An 18,840-nucleotide genomic window follows, 5' to 3' on the forward strand; every position below is an offset into this window, starting at 1 on the left:
ATACTCTCCTTGCCTAGCTGCTAGGACTTGGCATTACAGGGACAGGAGCATCCACGCGTCCTTCAGAACCCTGAAGGTCTCTGCTCTAATGGCAGAACCCCCATCTCACACCAGGCCTGTCAGTGAGGGTACGTGTTTCCAGAGGTGTTCTGTGGAAGCCAGCTCTAACTCCACTGCAGTTCCAGTCATGTAACTTCCACAAATCAATGCAAAAGAAAAAAAAAAAAAAAAAAAGCAGCTGGCTCAGAACACGCTGCAGCAGCCAGACAGCAGAGTATTGCACTCTTTGGTCCAGCACATCCCTTCCTGGGCGCTGCTTGTCCCTCGTCCCTTGAGGACACTCTTGTCCAAGGCTGTAAGAGGCATTGCCAATATTCATGACAAAAAATTAGACTATGCACAGCATTCAGGTTTGTTCTCCTTTGCAGAAGTTCTTATGCCACCCACCTGCCCTGGGCCACCAGGCTCCTCCCGTGGAAGGGAAGGAAAGACCAGTGTGGGACATTCTTCCATGGTACTCAACTAACGTGGAACTCCATCTACCTGTTTTCGTATTAACCGGTTTTCCTGTGACTAGAGGTAATACATGGAGCTACAGGCTGGAGGCATGGATCATGTGAATGGGCATTGCCATGTTTTAAGGTAAAGATACCAAATAAAAGTATTCCTGCCTCTGAGACAATCACGTTGCCTCTATAATGTGCAGACTCCCTCTTGTTTAGAAACAGATGGCTCAAGCTGTTTGAGTTGGGCATATTCGCAAGCTGATAATCATCTCCAGGGAGGCAGGAGCTATTGTCAGAGCCTGCGAGACACACCCCAACTTCAGGCCTTTTTCCTTCTAATTCTCAAAATGTTGCTGAAATTCTCACTACGGGAATGCTGAGCAGAGACATTCCCTTTGTGGGTTCGTGCCTGCTAAGCCAGAAGAGGCTCCTGGCGTCCACAGAAGCCAAAGTACTTCCCCGCACCCTGCTAAGAGAAAGCGCCTCAAAACATGAGGGGTCTCACCAAGCCAGCAAAAAAAATAAGCTGCACTTTGCCATGGTACTGCCGGGAGCCAGAGACAGCACATGAGTTGAAGTGAGAAAGCAAAAGAACACAATGCTGCAGAAGGAACAGTTATTTTACACTAGGTGCAGCTCCAGGACGCGTGTCAGCACGGCTGCCAATGTAAAAGAGCACGTGCCTGAGGCACACGCCTGGTGCCACTGCGCAGTGATGTACAGAAGTTGTAACAGCAACGCTCAGCGTGGATCTGCTGCTTGAGAACTCCAAAGGTATCACAAACCTCAGTTAATAATCTACACTGATGTCATTTCTCTACAGGGCCAAAGCCTTTCTGGGGAATGCCATCCAGCTGCTTAACAGGAAGGTGGCACTTCACTGACATATGCCAGGTCAATAATGGGACGGATTTTTCTCAGTAACTGTCCCGGTACTTGGGCTCATGAGTACAAGGGACACTCTGCTCACTCACCTGCCAGCCAAGCAAGATTGAGAAACAAGGAATAAGACATATCTCATGTTGGCTGGCGCTTTTCAATTCGTCTTCCGTAGCAGAAGTGCCAGTATTTTCTAGTCTTAACGATTTCTGAGGCTGTGATATTTCTTGCCTTGTCTCTTCTTGGCAAGTGATCATCTGTAGAAGTAACAGATGATCTAGCACTAGTCTCGCATAACAGCATGTCAGAAGAGAGGCAGCCCAGTATTTGTAACCACTGCATCACTTCAGAAAGAAGAATCTCCACTTGATCCGTGTAAATATGGTTTTATTTATTTTTTAAAAGCAATTCTATTTCTAGTTACAAAGGGCTTCACCCTCCCACTTCAGAGCACCTTTTTTCTTTAGTTCCTCAAATAAAGAAACCATTTTGCTCACCATTGAATCCAGCAGCCCGTAAACCTGCAGCAGAAATTAACAGAAGATAGTTGCAGTGAAAACATATGAAGTAATGCTGATGACAAGACTGACAGACAGAGAGGTGGTTTCTCATGCAGGAGCACATTAACGTATGGGCATGCACACAACCACATAAAAGCGGCTGCCTGCTAACAGAGCTTAGCTCTAGTAATAATTTCTCTGGCTATGAAGTGTGTTTAACATTATCTGAGATACAATTAATTCTGCTGATCCCTCAAGAGTCCACAAGCATGCTAAAGACATCCCAGATAGAAATCCTGCATGTGGCTATGCGACGGCTAGATTTATGTTAACAGATTCCAGGCTGGAATAAAGGACATCCTACTTTGTATTTCACGCTTACCTTGCTACAGAATTACAGATGGATGTTTGTCAGTCTTCCGAGTTTAACAAAACACTTACGTCTCCACCTAAGCTTCAATGTAAGCTTACAAGTAAATAACAAAATAAAAAACAAAGACATAAGCTTTGGTCAGACTCACTTCAATATAAAGTTTTTCCTGGTATGTCCCAAACAGAACAGGGTCCACCTGCTCCTGAGGAGGTTCTACTCCATCTGTAGCTATAGATTCCATGGGCTGTGCGCCCTCTTTCACCTCCTGCGATGAAGTGGAAGATTTCAGCTTTTTCTCATCTCTTACTTTTAACTTTCTGCTGCTTGGATGTTCCTATTCAGGGACAGACACACACAAAAAGTGTCATAGGTCAGAACACCTTTCAGATTGTTACAAGATGCACCTCTTTCACTGGGTTGGAAATCAGCTCAAACTCAGGATACACAACCTCAGAATGGATCACACTGTCCCCAGCACTTTGGTTCCAACAAGCATCCCAACACATACCTCTTTCTCTTTCCCTGCCGTCTTTGTTGTTCTTTTTTTGCCTTCTTTATCCTTACCACCAAATGACCTTCTCTCTTCCTTCTTAATGGTCATTCTGTCTTCCTTTCCTCCTTTTATAGGTTGCTTTACTTCCACTACAAAAGAAAGAATTTAAATTACCCAAAAGCAACATTTTCACATCCAGAAAGACAAGCCCACTACGCTTATGCAAGGGAAGTATATTACTTTTGCAATGTATTTCCTTCTTTTCATTAATCTGAGCTGTACTGCACTGAAAAACAATGCCGTGAAGAGTACTTTGTTTAAATAAGAACAGGTCTCAGACGTGTATCAGAACAAGCCTGTAAGACAGCTAATAGTGAGATAAGGTTTTCTGGGTTAGTCTGTGTGAAAACCATGGCTACATCTAGCTAAATTAAAAGGCTTATTTGCGCAGTGTTTTTTTAACTATGCCAAACCACAGATCACAATTAGTATCACGCAACCTGCCATTTTTTCTGATGTATTTTCTTATAAAAGCTTTGAGGGGGAACTGCTGAAATTTCCATTTCAGTTAAAATTCAGCACATTTTCTGGATTTCCAACAGTCCACAGAAACTGGCTGCTGTGCTAAAACTGCCGTTTACCTGCTTCCTCTGGAACAACGTCTACATAGGTGTCCTTCTCAGGCAAGCCAAGCAGGGATCTCAGCTTCAGAGAGCGACTCACCAGACCATCAATTGTTTCACGCCACAGCTGGAGACTGAGAAAAGTATCTGAATCAGAAGGGAGAGAGTACAGCAATCGCCATCTCGTTGAACCTTGTGCCCAGGAGTGAAGGCACCTTAGAGCCGAGAGCTGCTCTGTCCAACTAAACCAATAAAATAGCACCCACCATCTAAAAATCAGTGCAGAGGGAAGCTAAATTACTTTCCTCATGTTAGAATCCTCTGAGGTCTCAATGGTTTGCAAATCAATGGACTCATATAGAGCCATAAATATTACTGTGAAACTACGTCTCCTGCTCTTCAACATAAAACATGTTGGTAAATCAGCATTGACCTGCTCTCTGTGTTTACCAAAAAGAATCTGCCTCCTTCTAATTTAGAAGCAACTAGAAGCTGTTGATATGTTTACAGTCTGAAAGCTTGAGCAAAGAACAGAGAGACTGTATGAGGGAGGATACAGTTATCTGAGTAAAAGGGTACAGAAAATTACCCAAAGGTTTCATAAATACAGACTAGAATAATCTTGTCAGAAATAATCTTGTATACTCCCCAAAATTCCATGAATTTGATATTCTAAACTTATCTTCAGGAAAAAAAAAGAAAAAAAAAAAAGCATTTGGGTCCTAGACAGCTGCTACAATTAACCTATAAAAAACCAGAGCGTAAAGACGACTTCTAGACCTCATATAATGATCTGCACTCTGAATCACAACGCTTGCAACAGAGCTTGCTAAGGCTGTTGATCACAGGATGCATTTCCAAGCTTTATCTTGCAAAGGTAACGCACCAGGTTTGATATAAAAGGTCTGACTGAGCTGGCCTCTGTTCAACACACAGCTCCAGTGCTGCCTCATTGAGCCGGGCCAGTGCTGCTTCTCGCTGCTCCTCCTCGGGGATTGACTTTATAGCCTGATGTGAGACAAAACACAGGGTTTATGGAGCATGCCTCAGTCTTCGTTCTCAGTCATCTGGACCCTGAGCTCAACGGAGCACATCACGGCTCTCTTCCCACTCTGAAAGCAGTTGCACTGGGCACTTACACACCCACGTGTGGCCTCCTATATGGCTGGGATTTGGCCAAGGTGCACACGCAACCCAAGATCTGGGGAGCAATCCCAGACCCCCCCAGTAAGCTCCTTTGCAACTTCACAGGTATGCTGTAGAATGGGGATTCTAGCAAGCTAGAAGACTTCGAAGTAGAGATTAGCTGTAAAAGCAGCAGAGAGGTTTCCAAGGGTTTCCGCAGAAAAACTGTGCTGGCAGAATCCAAACCACCCTCGCTTTAATCTAGGGAGGTCTGTACTTTATCCACAGCCTGTGATGAGTGCCCCCTTAGTGCTCTGATGAATAGGAAGGTCTCTCCAAGGAGAAGAGCCCTTGGGGAAGCCACAGGAGGCTGTAGGATTAGCTTGTCCCCCGCATTCAGTCCTGGGATGACAGAAAGCTAACGGGGGAAGAGCTTAAAATATCTATGACATTGTGTGGTTCTCTTTTCTTCTTCACACAACAGCCCTCAAAGCCTCTCTTGGGAATCTCTACAAGAGCACTGAGGGTGTGGTCGGCAGAGCTGAAGTGCTTTTCTGCGACACACATCACAAATCATCTCTAACTTGCAGCACATTGGAAGTAGACCTTTGGGTGGGCTGACATTGGGGTCGGCCAGGCTATTTGTAGGGAAAATGAAGATGCCATCAGCTTGTCATAGCACTAGGCAGAACAGGGGTGACCACCTGCTTAAAGTCCTCAAAGGAGAGGTTCCATCCTGACGGGCCTGGTTCTTCATCCTCCACATTCATCATTTGACTTGGAGCCTCCTCGAGTGTGTTCTTCCAAGCTGGCACCTCTGTGGTGCTGGTCTGAGCGGAGAGAGCCTCTGAGGTACTCTCCAGGCACTGCACGTCCTCCACAGTGCTCTTCTGGCCCGAGGGCACCTTCTCCTCAAAGGCTGAAGGAACAGTCATGTGCTGTCTCCATAGTTCATGCAGCTGCTTTACCACACGATGCTGATAATGCAACTGTGATAAAAGGGAAAAGGCAAATAGTGAAATGAGCTATGCCTTTCTTCTGCAAACCTAATTGTTAAAGCCACTATGGCAGACTACGCCACCTCCAGAAAACCCAGAGATGCACCAGCCCCACGGGTCTTCCCTCCCTGCTTTCAGTTGTGCAGCCCATCAAATAGCAAACTTCACCTTGGGATTCTTCTGCTGAAATAACTCTTCCTCAGTGGCATAGGCACCCACAGGAGACGGAGTGTGCTCTGGGGTGCGAATTCGGACAAGAAGTTCTTTCAGACTCCCTTCTACTATCGTAGCACCTTCTTGAGCAGCCAGGTCACTCTGAGGTACCACAAGAAGAATAACATGTGTGAGTCCCTGTTCCATGCACTGACACACAAACAAATTCACACCCACGCTAGTAACCACATGTATACGTTATATATAGGGTTACAAGGACAAGAATAACTGCAAACCCTGCTAAGCAGAGCAATACTTACAACAGCTTTTCAAATAAACCCTACAAATCCTTCCCCAAACTGTACTTTTCAAAGTGTAGTGTAATTTTCAATTTATACCTTCACTGATACCATAGCGTACAACACATAATCCCATCCCCACTAAGTAACTAATGAAATTCATTACCAACAGAAAATTCATTCTTTAAAGGACCAGTGCGAACAGTTAAGGAGACACAATCATGTCTTTATTAACAACATTACAATAGACTGCAGAGATCTTCCATTTTATTTAGCAAACCTGCTCAAGTATGCAGAGATGTTCTGTAAATAAATAATCATCTCCCTCTCAGCCCTAATTGCAGAGCAATAAAAATACCATGTCATTCACTCCCACCCTTATCCTCTATTTGCATATTAAGTTCAAAGCTCGCAGTTACCCAGTTACATGCTTGGTTACCTCCAGTTTCTCTCGGACGTCAGCCAATTTATCCTCGTACACAGAAATTCCCCAAAGGGTCACCTGCAGCAGAGCTCCTCCTAATAATAGAGGATGTGTCCTAAATTCCCAGGACTCGCTGAAAATGCCTGCTCCCTCTGACTTGAAAAGAAAGGAAAACTTCCTAGTTTCCCCAGGCAAAATTACACCTGAAATGAAAGATAAAAATGCATCAGTCTGCAAGAAACCACCTGGTTAACTTGACCCTTTTCCAACCCCATACCAAGTGTCCTTATCTCCGCATGAGACTCCCCATAGCTTATCTGGTTGTCACACTTCATCCAGCTATTTTTCTCCTTCCAGATTTATTCTCAGTCACCATATTACTGAACTGGTGTTATTTCCATTGCACGCTCCTTTTACAGCAAGCTCAGTACTCTCTTTGGCAGATTACGCCCAGTTTTCCATCAGAAAATGATTCAATTCAACATTCCATCCATTTACATTCAGTGTAGGAGCAACCTCCTGTCCTTTAAGTTCCACAAAAGGGATCTGCCTCGCACACCTCTTTTGGTGTGAGTCAGCTCTGATGCCCAGAGTGGCTTCCTAAGGAGAATCACCCAGCAGGCTTGCTCTGCTATTAGTCAGACTCCACATCTCCTAACTCCTGAACACATCCTCTCTGGTCTACATACAAAGATCTCAGAGATCAGCAGCTCTCATACCTGGTCTGGTATCAAAGTAAAAACACTGCATCCTCTTCCCCTTGGTTTCTCTGGAGGGGATCTGCTGGGGGAGCCTCATCCAGTCATACCAGATGGCAGCTGTGCCATCATTGCTCACCCTCAGGGAGCTTTCAGCTTTCTCACCAGCCAAAGTCTCAAAGGTGAGCCGGGCAGCAATGCCAATTTCATCCTACAAGGAAGAGGAAAAAGACAAAGATAACAATTTCTGCTCTGTCTGGCAGGATTTATCTTGCCTGAAGTCATATCGCAAATAAGAGGCTGAGCCTTGGTAGGAGAACTTGTAAGGCAGGTCCAATGAAGTGGCCATAATACAGAGACCGCCTGGGAACCAAAGCTTCACACCACAGAGCAACCCCTTCTGTTTCTAGATCTCTCTGGAGCAAACATAGGGATACTCTATTATGCTCAGAATAAATCACCCATTCTTTGGCCTGGGAGTGACACTCATTGTACAGCTGTGACTTGAGAACTCAAGCAGGCTTAGCTAGACTAAACAACAAAAAGTGCACAATTACCCTGCAAGAAGTGGTGCAGTTGATCCAACGAGCAGGCTGGCCACAGAAATCTAAAGATGGACCCAGTACTGCTTCTGGAACCACATCGGGGTAGTCCCTTAAGGAGTCACTGCTAAAGAAAAAAAAAGCCAGCATGTTCGTGGAGTGAAATTCACTTTCAGAGAGGGGAGAACCAGGGGTGATTTACAAGACCCTATAAGAAATAATCCCAACTAATGCTTTTCCACACAGTCACCTCTTTAAGGACAGAGCCCTGCAGATGTGGTAAACTCCAGCTAGCTACTTGTCACCATCAAGGACAGGACAGCCAGAATATTAAAGAATGATACCTGCCAATGGGTATATGACCGAATAAGGAGAAGAGGCCCTCGGGTTGTGCCCGTTACAGAGGGGCGGGACGGGGAAAAAAGGCAGATTAAGGATGGAAGTGGAAGGCTGGAAAAAGACAAGCAGATGGAGGTAATTTAGAGCAGAATCCCCACCCTGCCTAATGTAACCTCTGGAGCCACACAGAGGGAAGACTGGAGGAAAGACCTCAGAAAAAAAAAAAACAAAAAACAACCCAAAGCTTACTCTGATTCTTGCTCCTTCGGCACAAGGCCCCGAGGCACAAAGGAACTGCTTGATTCCTAAATCTGGTGATTATAATATTAGAATATGCATTTTCTTGTTCCCCGGTGGAGAGTCCTCTCCGTTCTGGATAAGAACTGCTGAGGATACCTTTACAGACTGGTGGTGCAGACCCAAAATTCTTTATTTCTGCCACAAAGTAAAACTTACAGGGTCTCAGACTCTTCAGAAGCGGTGGAATGTAGAAAAGGCTCTGTTGAGACAGATGTGAAAGGCTGTCCTTTACCGATCACCTCCAGTCCATCCAGATCCTGGACACACAAAAAAATAGCCAACTCACAATTCCTCTTTTTAATATAGAAAGGAGTTTAAAATACCAGACAAACCAAGTCAAGTAAAGTGCAGTTGAGATATCTTGCTCCTAGGATGGTTTTTAGATGCATCCAATGAATGTTCAAGAGACACAGGAAGAAACCAATTCTGGGTCTCCCAAGAATCCTACATGACTGCATTCCCCAATACAAACGATGCATGGACGGGAAAAGTCTCCTTTCACACACTTTTCTCATCCCCAGAGCCAAGTTTCAAGAAAAAAAAAAGGTGAGGATTGTTCAGTTTTTAGGACAGGGGGCTACCTGCCTTCAGGACAGTATTTCAGATGCGTGTCTTCCACATGGGTAAAGGTGTCTTCCCTCTGCCCTGAGGCACTAAATCAAAGCCCTACACCAGTACTTGGCAGGGTTTTTATTGCCTAGGTCTTAGCAGCTGCATGCTGCTGGTTCGGGGTCCTATTCTGAGGCTCCTAGTCCACTCCATCCAACCCTTAGTGAGGCTAGAGAACTCTTTCATGGGTGTGAACCTTTGGAAATGTGGGAACTCCCAAGAAAAGTACTGTGGGACTAAGTTTTAGATTCCTAATGCTTTTTCAGATCCAGTTCTTGGCAATTTTATGTTACTCTACAGCATCTGACAAGAGACGAGAGATGAAAAGAATGTCCTTGCTCCTCTATTCTTACCGGCTTATAAAAATCTAGCTCCTCTAGGATAGACTTCAGCTGCTGCCGTCGATGTTTCAGGAAAAGACTCTTATCCCAGGTTAGATGGAAAGGGATCCTCTTTGGAGACTTCAGACCTGTGGAAATACCCATACAGGAGCTCACTGTCTACATACCCACACACCTATTAATTTCACTCTGGTCTCATGGTGTTTTAAAGAGGAGGTCCAACAGATGACCAGGAAGTAGCTTGTGCTGCACCTATCAGAAGGGACAACTACAATGCGAGTCTCCATACTCGCAGGAGTCACCGTTTCATTCTCCCTCCACACTTGTAACCCGTTTATGTGGGATCACCTCTCTGTGACACTCCCTTACCCGTTTCCCTCCGGACAGTGTGGGGTTTCCCCACATGAGTGACTGGCTCTGGGTAGCCACGTTCTCTCTGAGTCAGCGTCATCGTCAGGCCAGTGAGTTCATCTCCAATACGCTCAGGCTGGCTCCAGAACTCGCTTCCTCTTCGGTAACCCTAGAGCAGAAAACAAGGCTCTCACTGACACTTTCAGCCAATATGGCTGCCTGCTATTTTCACAGGGACTAGAAGCTAAAAAATAAAAAAAAAAAATAAAAGGGGTCTAACTCTGCTTATATGAACATTTTAAAAGTCTATAAATTATCATGTTCTACAGAGCAAGCCAAAATTTCTATCAGGCTGCTGTCAAAGACAAAAGAACTTTCTTCTATCAAGTGCTACATGAAGGCTGAATGGTATTAAAATAATGCCTCAAACAAATGCAAATTCTTTGATAGTGCTATAAATGTAAAAAAATAATTTTAATATAGGATACTCCCATAATCCTCCTGACTTACCCATACCCCTTTCTCCATGGCAATCACTAAAATTCAAGCCTGAAGCTATCAGATCTTTCTGTCCCTGGAAAAGCAATAGCAGCACACTCCCATGCCACTTCCCAGCGCATGACAGTCTTTGGTGAAAATCAAGAAATGGCACTTTCCCATGTACAGCAGTTCATTAGCAACGAGCCAAAGCACACCACCACTTTCCTCTGACTGGTACGGATAGCACAGTTCATGTTTTTATTTTTAAAGTCACTGAAAGCTCTGCTTGCACAGTAGACTGAAAGACTTAGAGTGGCTTTGATAAATATCTAATGACAGATCTTCACAGATGTTACTCATAGCACCAGCATCTTAACTCTTTCACAAGAGGAGAGCAATCAGGATGCAGAGGAAGTGGGCCTCTCACCTTTCCAGGAAACAGGGCAGGGAGACTCCGGTCAATGAGGTCACGTTCTTCCTGGATTTGCCTGTAATCCTCAGAGACGGTCATCAGCAATTCATTCTCTGGCCTCTGAAGAATTTCTATAAAGGAGGAACCTCAAATCATTAGTGTTGCGCTTTTGGGCATACCCTTTACCTATCATTCACATGTAACCCCCTTACATTGTCCCCCACCAAAACCACTGTCCCTCTCCCAGCCAGAGCCTCCAGCTCACCTCCCCACAGCACCCACGGCCACTGGCACTAGCAGCACGGGGAGCTCTGAGAACACTGAAGTAGACTGCGGCAGCAAGAGGATTAACCTCAGCGAGCTACGACTATTCCAGTTTGTTGTGGTGCCATCAAACTGCCCCATCTGCACACAGAATTTTAAAGAACAAGGCCTCAGCTTTTCTCACCTCCTAAATATCTCTCCTGCTTTTTCCTGATTGCCATATTACGGTGCCAGTTCTGAAGAGCTTTGTGCTCTGCTAGGGGACTCTGAGGAACCTTTTTCTTCTTCTCTTCTCCATATTCCTCTTTTAAAGCTGCTGCAGTAACATCTTGATGAGAAACCTCAATAAAATCTGCTATCTGAAGAGAAAGGAAATGTTAAATTAACCGTTTATGGACACACGGCCACCACAATGAGAATGGAGGAGAAAAGAATTCTTCAGATTGTCAGTACTTTTACCTGACCATTCTGAAGGTAACAAAACCAGGGTACTAGGAACACACTGAGAAACAATGGAAGGATTTATCTGAGTAATTAGACTCGAGCAATGGCATTGCTGCAACACCAGCTCTTCCCTTGTGAGCCTGACGCCATCAGCAGAAGCATGTATGGAAGAGGAAGCCTCTGTAATTCGTCCCTCCGTGACCTCCTCCTGCACACAGGACTTGAAAACCTGCTGGTGCAGTTTCTCTGAAGGCAAGCCCTCCTCCAGAGGATGACAAGGCTGGGAAAACCACACCTCAGGCCTGACCTGCTCCTGATAGGTGCTGGAAAGCATCGAAAGGTACTGTAGGCACTGCACTCCACCTCCAGAAAAGCGACACACAGCAGCATTTTTGTAACTTTACAAACCAACCTGATTGTTTCCCCTGGCCAAGGCTTCCATCTTGAACTCCTGGAGACTTCCCAAAATATGATGGGGGAGAATCTTTTCACAGCCATCACCAAACAGTTCTGGTCCTACAACACACACACAAAAAACCCCCAATCCCAGAGTCACTAAAGCTAGGCTTCGCAAAACCAAAATCCAAAGGTAAGATGTGAAGTTTAACCCTACCAGAAAAAGTCAGCGGTTCCCTGGGTGCCTTTGGGAAAGCAGGATATGCTACGAGGAGATGTGCCGTCTTCTTTGTCTCTTTGGGTTGATATTTTCGAACGAGGTATTTCCTCCTAACTGGAATTCTCCCAGCATCATGGGGAAGGCGTGGAGCATGGAGCTTCAGAAAATAAACAGTTGCACTGCAGTTAGGTATGTACTGACTCACCTTCATTCTGTCTGAGCCTTCTAGGATACAGAGAGAAGTCACATCAGTACAGGTTGTTCCTGCCCTAAGAGGCACGTTACACGACCGTGGAGATACCAGCTTAGTTACTGCATTACTCTGCTTCATAATTGGGGCAGGGAAAAGAGTTTTAAATCACTTTCCCAATAGTTTTCTGTTGTGTCACTTGGTGGCAAATGCTGCCACTCACACAGTTTGACCCGAGCTTTGGAAGGGAAGTGGTAATATTACTAAACAACTTCTACGTCTTATTAGGCTAGAATTTGGAAATGTAATTTTGAATGGGCACATGTCTTATCTTTCCATTAGAAAAGATTGCATAAGGACCAATAATCCTTTACTTTTAGCAACTGAGCCTGACAATCTGACAAGTCATAAAAAGCAGGACAGAAAAAAAATGGAATGAGAACTGAACTCCAAGAGTGGGTTTTAGTTTAAGTAAATGGGCAGGACCCTCTGTTAAACACACAAAATAAAAGGAAAGCGTCAGCTCTTTCCATCAGTAAAAATACATACTTTCTCCAGGTCCTCCACCTTAATTGCAAGTGCCTGGATGTCATCTCCTTGCAGGACACACGAAACAGGCTCAGGCTCTTCTGCAATTGTTGAGGAGGATAGTTCATGTGTCTTTTCTTTCTTGTCTGAAAAAAAGATGAAGAGACCTTCTCTTCAGTCTCCCAAGGAAACCCCATCTTCCTCTTTCAGCCTGGTTATTCATTTCCAGCTGAATTATGTTTGGGTTTTCACAAAACAAATTCAGCATCTCTTATAACTAGAAAACGTCAAACTCTGAGAAGCTACAAGGACCAAAGTGGGTCACTAGGATTCAACTGACTTACGCTTTATTCTAGATGAGAGACAACGGATGATATAAACACAGCCTGTGCTTCCTGCAGGTAGAACAACAAATTCCTGGGAAGTTTCCTACTCCAGGAGCAAGCACAAGCGCACAGCCTCCCTACACGCCTGCCCCACACTCACCAAACACAGCTCCGATAGCAAGCCATTAGATTTTCAGGAGCTCCTAAAGAGCAAAATAGCTCTTAAAGAGCAAAACCCCTGGTGAGGCAGGCGCAGGGCAGCGCTCCCCGGCACAGGCCGCAGCTGAGGCACCCCACAGGGGTTTGGTTCTCCCCGTAGCCTTAACCTGCAAGTCTCTCCAGCTGGGACTGGCTCCTCGACACGCGTGGCATTACGTGGCCTTTCCAGGTCAAAAAAGAAAAAGAACAATAATAAAAGTGGGGTGACTGCGTGAGGAAAGGGCTGATCGCGGCGGCTTCAGTGAACTGCTCGGAAGCGGCGGGGAAGCCCAGGCCGGGCGAGGACGGCTCCGGCCGCGCCGAGGACACGACCCAGGCCCGGGGCCAGGCCGCCAGCCGCCGCTACCCCGGCCGTTGGGCCGTACCGTGCCAGGCCCCCAGCAGCACCGCCGCGTCCCGCCGCCCCGCTCCGCGCCCGGGCGCCATGGCAACACCGCCCACACACCACCGAGAAATCACCCACGCCGCCTAGAGGGGCGCCTCCCGCCGCGACTCTATGGTACCGCTGCCGGGGGGCAGGACCGCGCTCCCCTCCCCGCCCCGCCCCGCGATGGGAGAATCGTGCGCATGCGCAGTGCGGCAGAGGCCTAGCGGGGCCTGCAGCGCCGAGCACCGGGGCCTGCGGGGCCTGCAGCGCCTGGGCAGGAGCCGCCCGCTGATCCCCGGCACCCGCGGCCGGGTGCCGCTGTCTCCCACACTCCAGTCAGCCCCTCAGCCAGTGCACGGTTTTTGGTTTTTATTCCCCACTGCCACCACTCACAACCCCCGTGAGCCCCGCAGCCTCGCCACCGGCCCTGTCCTCCATCGGGCTCCTTCTCGGGGCCCCGCTGCCGCAGCCGGGCGCAGGTCCCTGGGCAGAGTGCGCCGGGACGGCTGGCAGGGCCCAGCGGTGCTGCAGCTGGCAGAGCAGGTCAGGCAGCAGGGAGTCCAGCAGGGCCAGGCCCTCCCCCGTGCACCGCAGGCCGCTGGGGAAGAAAGGGCGGCTGAGGCCCGGTACCACACGGGAGCCCCCGCCGCCACGGCACCCCCGGGGCTCACCTGCCGTCCAGGACCAGCCAGCCCTGCTGCTGTAGATCCTTCGCCTCCCCCGGTGCCCCGAACACGGCCTCCAGGCTGAGGTGAGGGGAGAAGTGCCCCCAGCGCTGCGTGCCCAGAGAGGGTCGTTAGCGATGGGTCACAAGTGGCAGGTGGATGCAGGGTTCCCCCACGTGTGGCTCCTCACCTCCTGGGTGACCCCCTCGTCCGTGCGCAGTCCCAGGGCGAGGACCTCCTCCAGCCTGCGGGCACACGGAGAGCTGCGGGGTGGCTGTGGGATGGCATGGCTGGGGAGGGGGTGTGAGGGGGACCCCTGTACTCACTGCTCCAGCGGGTTCAGCACCGTCCGTCTCCTGGTGCCGTGCCCCCGGCTCTGCACCTCCCGCATCCAGGCATCAGGCTCCAGCGTCTGGACACGGGCTTCTCGGCTGCGGCCGCCCTCACCCCACGGCACAAACCGCCCGTGTGCCCCTGCAACGGCGGGGGGAACTACAATGGAGTTCAGGGGGCACACACGGCCACGCACGCCTCCCCGCCAGCCTCCCGTCACCCCGGCTTACCCGGCCCCACGCCAATGTACTGCTCAGCCCGCCAGTATGAGAGGTTGTGGGTGCTGAGGGCGCCCTGGGGGAGAGCGTTGCATGGGGTGAGAGGGGTGCTGAGCCTGCTGGGGGGGGCATGGCATGGGGGGCACAGTATGGGGGGCACCCCACCTTCCTTGCAAAATTGGAGACCTCATAGTGCCGGAAGCCAGCGGCCACCAGCGTGGCACGGGCAGCCTGGTACATGTCGGCCAGGAGGTCCTGGGGGGGCGTGGGCAGGGCCCCCCCCCAGACCTGTGCTGCCAGCACCGTGCCCCGCTCCAGTGTCAGCTGGTACAGGGAGACGTGGTCATCGCAGAGCCCCAGTGCCGCCTCCAGCCCCCGGGCCCAGGCGCCCAGGCTCTGCCCCGGCAGCCCGAAGAGGAGGTCGATGGAGGTTCGGCCGGGGAAGAGCCCCCGCGCCGCCTCCACGGCCCCTCGCGCCTCTGCTGCCGTGTGCTCCCGGCCAAGCAGCCGCAGCTCAGCGTCGTCCAGTGACTGCGGAGGGAACAAGGTGGCAGCCGGGGGCACGGGGGGGCTGCAGGGGACGGGACGGGGGAGAGCCCCTCTCACCTGGACACCGATGGAGAGGCGGTTCACGCCAGCGGCCCTGAAGCCGGCGAGACGCGGTATGCCAGCAGAGCTGGGGTTGGCCTCCAGCGTGACCTCGGCACCATTGGGGAGATGGACAGCCCCCGCGACAGCCTCCAGCACGGCGGCGATGGTGCGGGGGCTGGCCAGGCTGGGGGTGCCCCCGCCGAAGAAGACGGAGGTGATGCTGTAGGGCAGAGGCGAGGGAGGCTGTGGGTAGCTGCCAAAGGGCCCCGTGCCCCCCCCCCAGAGCCCTCCCCGTGCACCCACCTCTGCACCTGGCTGAGGCGGAGCAGGGTGCGTGTCTCCCGCACCAGGCAGGCGCGCACGGCCGCCTCGTCCACCGCCGGCACCACGTACTTGTTGAAGTTGCAGTAGGAGCAGCGCTTGCGGCAGTAGGGCCACTGCGGGTACGGGACACTGTGGGGGACAGCCCCCACCCCCCTGGCACCCCACTTTGGGGAGGGGGACAGCCCCAGCCCCATGCACAGGTCCCATTGCTCCCCACCTGCCCCAGGGGCATAAGGTGCACCCCCCTTCACATGCACAGCTTGGGGACCCCCTCAGCCCCCCTGCCACGTGCATGGCAGGGGACCCACCCCCCCCAATGTGCCCCATGACACGTGCAAGCCCCAGGGTCCTGCACGCACCCACATGTGCAAGCCCCATGGTCCCGCATTCACCCCCCCAAAATGTGCAAGCCCCAGGGTCCCATGTGTGCCCACACGTGTTGCAAGCCCCTGGGTCCCACGTGGACCTTCTCATGTCCCACATGCATCCCCACGTGTGCAGGCCCCAGGATCCCTCCCCCGACGTGTGCAAGCCCCGGGGTTCCCCTGCACACCCCCCACACGTGTGCAAGCCCCGGGGTTCCCATGCACACCCCCCACACACGTGTGCAAGCCCGGGCTCCCCCGCTCACGTGCACGTAGAGCGCGGCTGTGGCGGGGGCGGCCGGTTCCGGGACCAGCCCCGGGGCCGGTTCCGAGGCAGGACCCGATCCCGAACCCCGTCCCGGGCCGCCCCCGCCGGGCCGCGCCGCAGCGATCGCCGCCACCGGCCGCCACCCCCGCGCCGCCATCGGGCTCCGCGGGCTGCGGCACCGCCCCGAGGCGGGCACCGAGCCTCGGCACACCGACCGACCGACCGACCGACCGACCGGCGTCCCGCGGTGCCGGGGCGGTGGGGAGGGGCTGAGCCCTTTGCTTCCAGCCGGGCGGTGCGGGGGCTGCCGGGGCCGGTGTCCTCCCCCGCTGCCGGCCCGCGCACACGGTCCCGACCAGGGTCGGGCACCCCCGAGACCTGCCCCGTCCGGCCCTCCGGGGGTGGAGGAGGGTTTTCCCGTTCGGGGGCTGGTCAGCGTTTGCTAGAAGGGAGCCGTGGCCTTTCTCCACAGAGTTGTGCAAACCCAGTGCTGACGGTCCCAGACATTATTTTTGCTTAATTTGCACTATTAATAGCCACGGAGAAGTGAAAAACGCCAATGACAAAGCCCGTGGCCGCAGATTCCTGTTTCCCAGCCAGAAGCGGGTAGTTTGGAGTAACCCATCCCTGACGTAGCCCTCCCTCCCTGGGACGAGCCCCAAGTTGCCGGGAGTTTCCGAGCTGGCAGCGAGCGCTATAAGAGCGGGACCCAGGTATGGGTAAGGGCAGAAGCCCTGGAGCCTGCCTGCACTCCTGCCTGCACTCCTGCCTGCACTGAGGCCATGCTGCCAGCCACGAGGATCCGTCTTTCCCTTCCTGTGAGTACTTGCAGCAGGGGCTGCACCGTCCCCGGGGAGCTGGGATAGCCCCGGGACATCCCAGGAGGTGTCCTGGCTGGGGAGGGCTGGATGTGCCCCGGGGAAGGGGATGGCAGGGAAAGGTCCCTGGGCACCCAGGCTCTGCTGGGGCTCAGACCCACGGATGGTGCAGCACCACTCCCAGGACACGAGCAGAGCTCTGGGGAGCAGGGATGGGGTCACTGTACCCCACGTGCTGGCCGTGACCGGTGCTCGCCGTGTTCCTCAGCAGCGTGTCTACCCCTGCAAGCCCAGGCTGACTTCACCTTCATTTCTTGCCAGCAAAAACGTAATGACGGTGAGTACATGGGGCGCTTCTGGGCCCATGCAAAGGGTGGAGTTATCGGACAGGAACTAGAGGAGAACCTCCTCTCACTGCAGGCCTGTCCTGTGCCTGGGGTAATGCCGTGGGAAGCAGAGGAAGGTAAAAAGTCCTTCCTTAGACATCAGACATAGAGGGCCAGTGTGTCCCCAAGGTCACTGGCTGCAGTTGCTGAAATGCAGGTAATGGTTTCTTCTATGGGAAGGAAGGTTTACAAGGGTCCTAAAACCAGGGCAGGGAGGAGACCTGAGTTTTGCTTGCACACATCCCACTTCCTCTGGCGTGGGCAGAGGCGAAGCTGGTGAAACACTCTGACCCCAGCCCCATGAGCTGTTTGGGAACAGCGGAGGAACTTGCTGGAGCCACACTGTAGGGAAAGGGTCTGACACAAACCATCCTGTACGCTTTTCTTTCAGAAAGCAGACATGAAACGTGGGCTTGTTGTCCACTTGGTCTGCTTCCATGGGTAGAGCCCACAGTCCAGCTGGGAGATCCAGGATCGAGACCTCGCTGACGCTTCACCTCTCTCCCCATTGCACCGTTTCCCCCAACCCACCGGAGGAAGCCCCAGCATGCAGGTGGAGGCCCAGCCGCTAGCCTTGCTTGGAAGGAAACAGGAGAGAGATGGCCAGGAGGTTGGTGAGAGTCAGCAGCAACGTTATCCGCTTCCCAGCTGGGGTGCGACACTTCTGCCAGGAAGGAAGAGGAACTGTGCTCCTCCACTTCTCAGCGTAGTGTTTCATGGTTGGGAGGTACCAAATAACTCCCGTAAAACACTGTCCCGGGTATGCTCTGCTTCACACTGCCGATGGGACAGGAACTTTGGTATTTCTGTAAAATCCTTACTGTCTGTCTTGTCTAAAATAACAAAATAAACAATGCCAAGTCTACCTTGGGGAAGTCTCTTTGGGGGTCAGGAGGCCCAGGGGAGGTGCGGACACAGGGCGAGCTTTTCCAGCCAGCTTTAGGGAGCCCCTTCCCATGCAATGTCTCACTCCCTAAAGCCCCTGCCCCTCACTTCGAGTCCATCAGCTGTGTTATATGAGCTAGGAGTCTGAGCAACACCCAAGCAGAGAAGGCATTCGCCTACCTTGGGAAGCCAGGCCAGGCTGTTAGGACTTAGAAATATCAGTAAAATACCTACCGGCATCTGTTCCAGTGCTCTGAAATGGCTGCAGCCACATTGCTCAGAGAGACACAAGATTTTAAAACCTGTCGAGAGGGACGTAGGACTCTATGTTGAGGCCTTGCGCGGCTAGGCGAGCCCGCAGCCCCAATGCGAGTGGGGCTGTGCGAGGGCCGGTGTGGCAGGTTTGAGGCCAGGCATCCCTTTTGGGGCTGGCGCCTTTGGCCTGGGAGCAGGGGCTCGACGTTTACAGTTTGGAGCGTGGACGTCAATTTTTGCCGGGAGTGACGTGAGACTCTATGTTGAGGCTCCCTGCCTGCACAGAGGCTCCTCCCAGCAAATGCATCTGCTCCTGGTGTGGAGCAGAGCTGG

General features: G+C 51.4%; 2 protein-coding genes and 1 long non-coding RNA gene across 7 annotated transcripts; 1 reads left to right on the top strand and 2 right to left on the bottom strand.

Annotated features, from left to right (window-relative positions):
• Nucleotides 1–1,758: 1,758 nt before the first annotated feature.
• MYCBPAP (MYCBP associated protein) lies at nt 1,759–13,480 on the bottom strand. Of its 4 annotated transcripts, XM_054846353.1 has the most exons (20): nt 13,398–13,449; nt 13,140–13,193; nt 12,509–12,633; nt 11,767–11,926; nt 11,566–11,669; nt 10,894–11,068; nt 10,461–10,576; nt 9,572–9,722; nt 9,215–9,330; nt 8,409–8,509; nt 7,629–7,740; nt 7,093–7,282; nt 6,389–6,576; nt 5,666–5,812; nt 5,204–5,488; nt 4,261–4,382; nt 3,393–3,508; nt 2,767–2,900; nt 2,407–2,592; nt 1,759–1,906 (listed from the first exon to the last, which is right to left on the bottom strand). In XM_054846353.1, exons 2-20 carry the CDS (start codon nt 13,183–13,185, stop codon nt 1,802–1,804), a joined length of 2,679 nt encoding a protein of 892 aa, XP_054702328.1. In that variant the 5' UTR covers nt 13,186–13,193; nt 13,398–13,449; the 3' UTR covers nt 1,759–1,801. The 4 variants fall into 4 exon arrangements, with proteins under 4 accessions (XP_054702328.1, XP_054702329.1, XP_054702326.1 ...); XM_054846354.1 differs by lacking the exon at nt 13,140–13,193 and having other exon boundaries at nt 6,452–6,576; nt 13,398–13,480; XM_054846351.1 differs by lacking the exon at nt 13,140–13,193 and having other exon boundaries at nt 13,398–13,480.
• Nucleotides 13,481–13,733: 253 nt separating this feature from the next.
• On the bottom strand, nt 13,734–16,467 carry RSAD1 (radical S-adenosyl methionine domain containing 1). 2 transcript variants are annotated; one of them, XM_054846813.1, is made up of 9 exons: nt 16,162–16,467; nt 15,510–15,643; nt 15,222–15,426; nt 14,781–15,146; nt 14,628–14,691; nt 14,391–14,556; nt 14,255–14,309; nt 14,071–14,174; nt 13,734–13,997 (listed from the first exon to the last, which is right to left on the bottom strand). In XM_054846813.1, the coding sequence occupies exons 1-9, from the start codon at nt 16,318–16,320 to the stop codon at nt 13,769–13,771; spliced, it is 1,482 nt and encodes a 493-aa protein (XP_054702788.1). In that variant the 5' UTR covers nt 16,321–16,467; the 3' UTR covers nt 13,734–13,768. The 2 variants fall into 2 exon arrangements, with proteins under 2 accessions (XP_054702788.1, XP_054702789.1); XM_054846814.1 differs by having other exon boundaries at nt 13,735–13,997; nt 14,391–14,538.
• On the top strand, nt 16,412–18,232 carry LOC129214715 (uncharacterized). Its single transcript, XR_008579785.1, has 2 exons — nt 16,412–16,981; nt 17,759–18,232. It is a non-coding gene; the product is annotated as an uncharacterized LOC129214715 (long non-coding RNA).
• Nucleotides 18,233–18,840: the final 608 nt, after the last annotated feature.

The sequence above is a fragment of the Grus americana genome, chromosome 18 (assembly GCF_028858705.1).
Source record: "Grus americana isolate bGruAme1 chromosome 18, bGruAme1.mat, whole genome shotgun sequence".
NCBI classification, from domain to species: Eukaryota; Metazoa; Chordata; class Aves; order Gruiformes; family Gruidae; genus Grus; species Grus americana.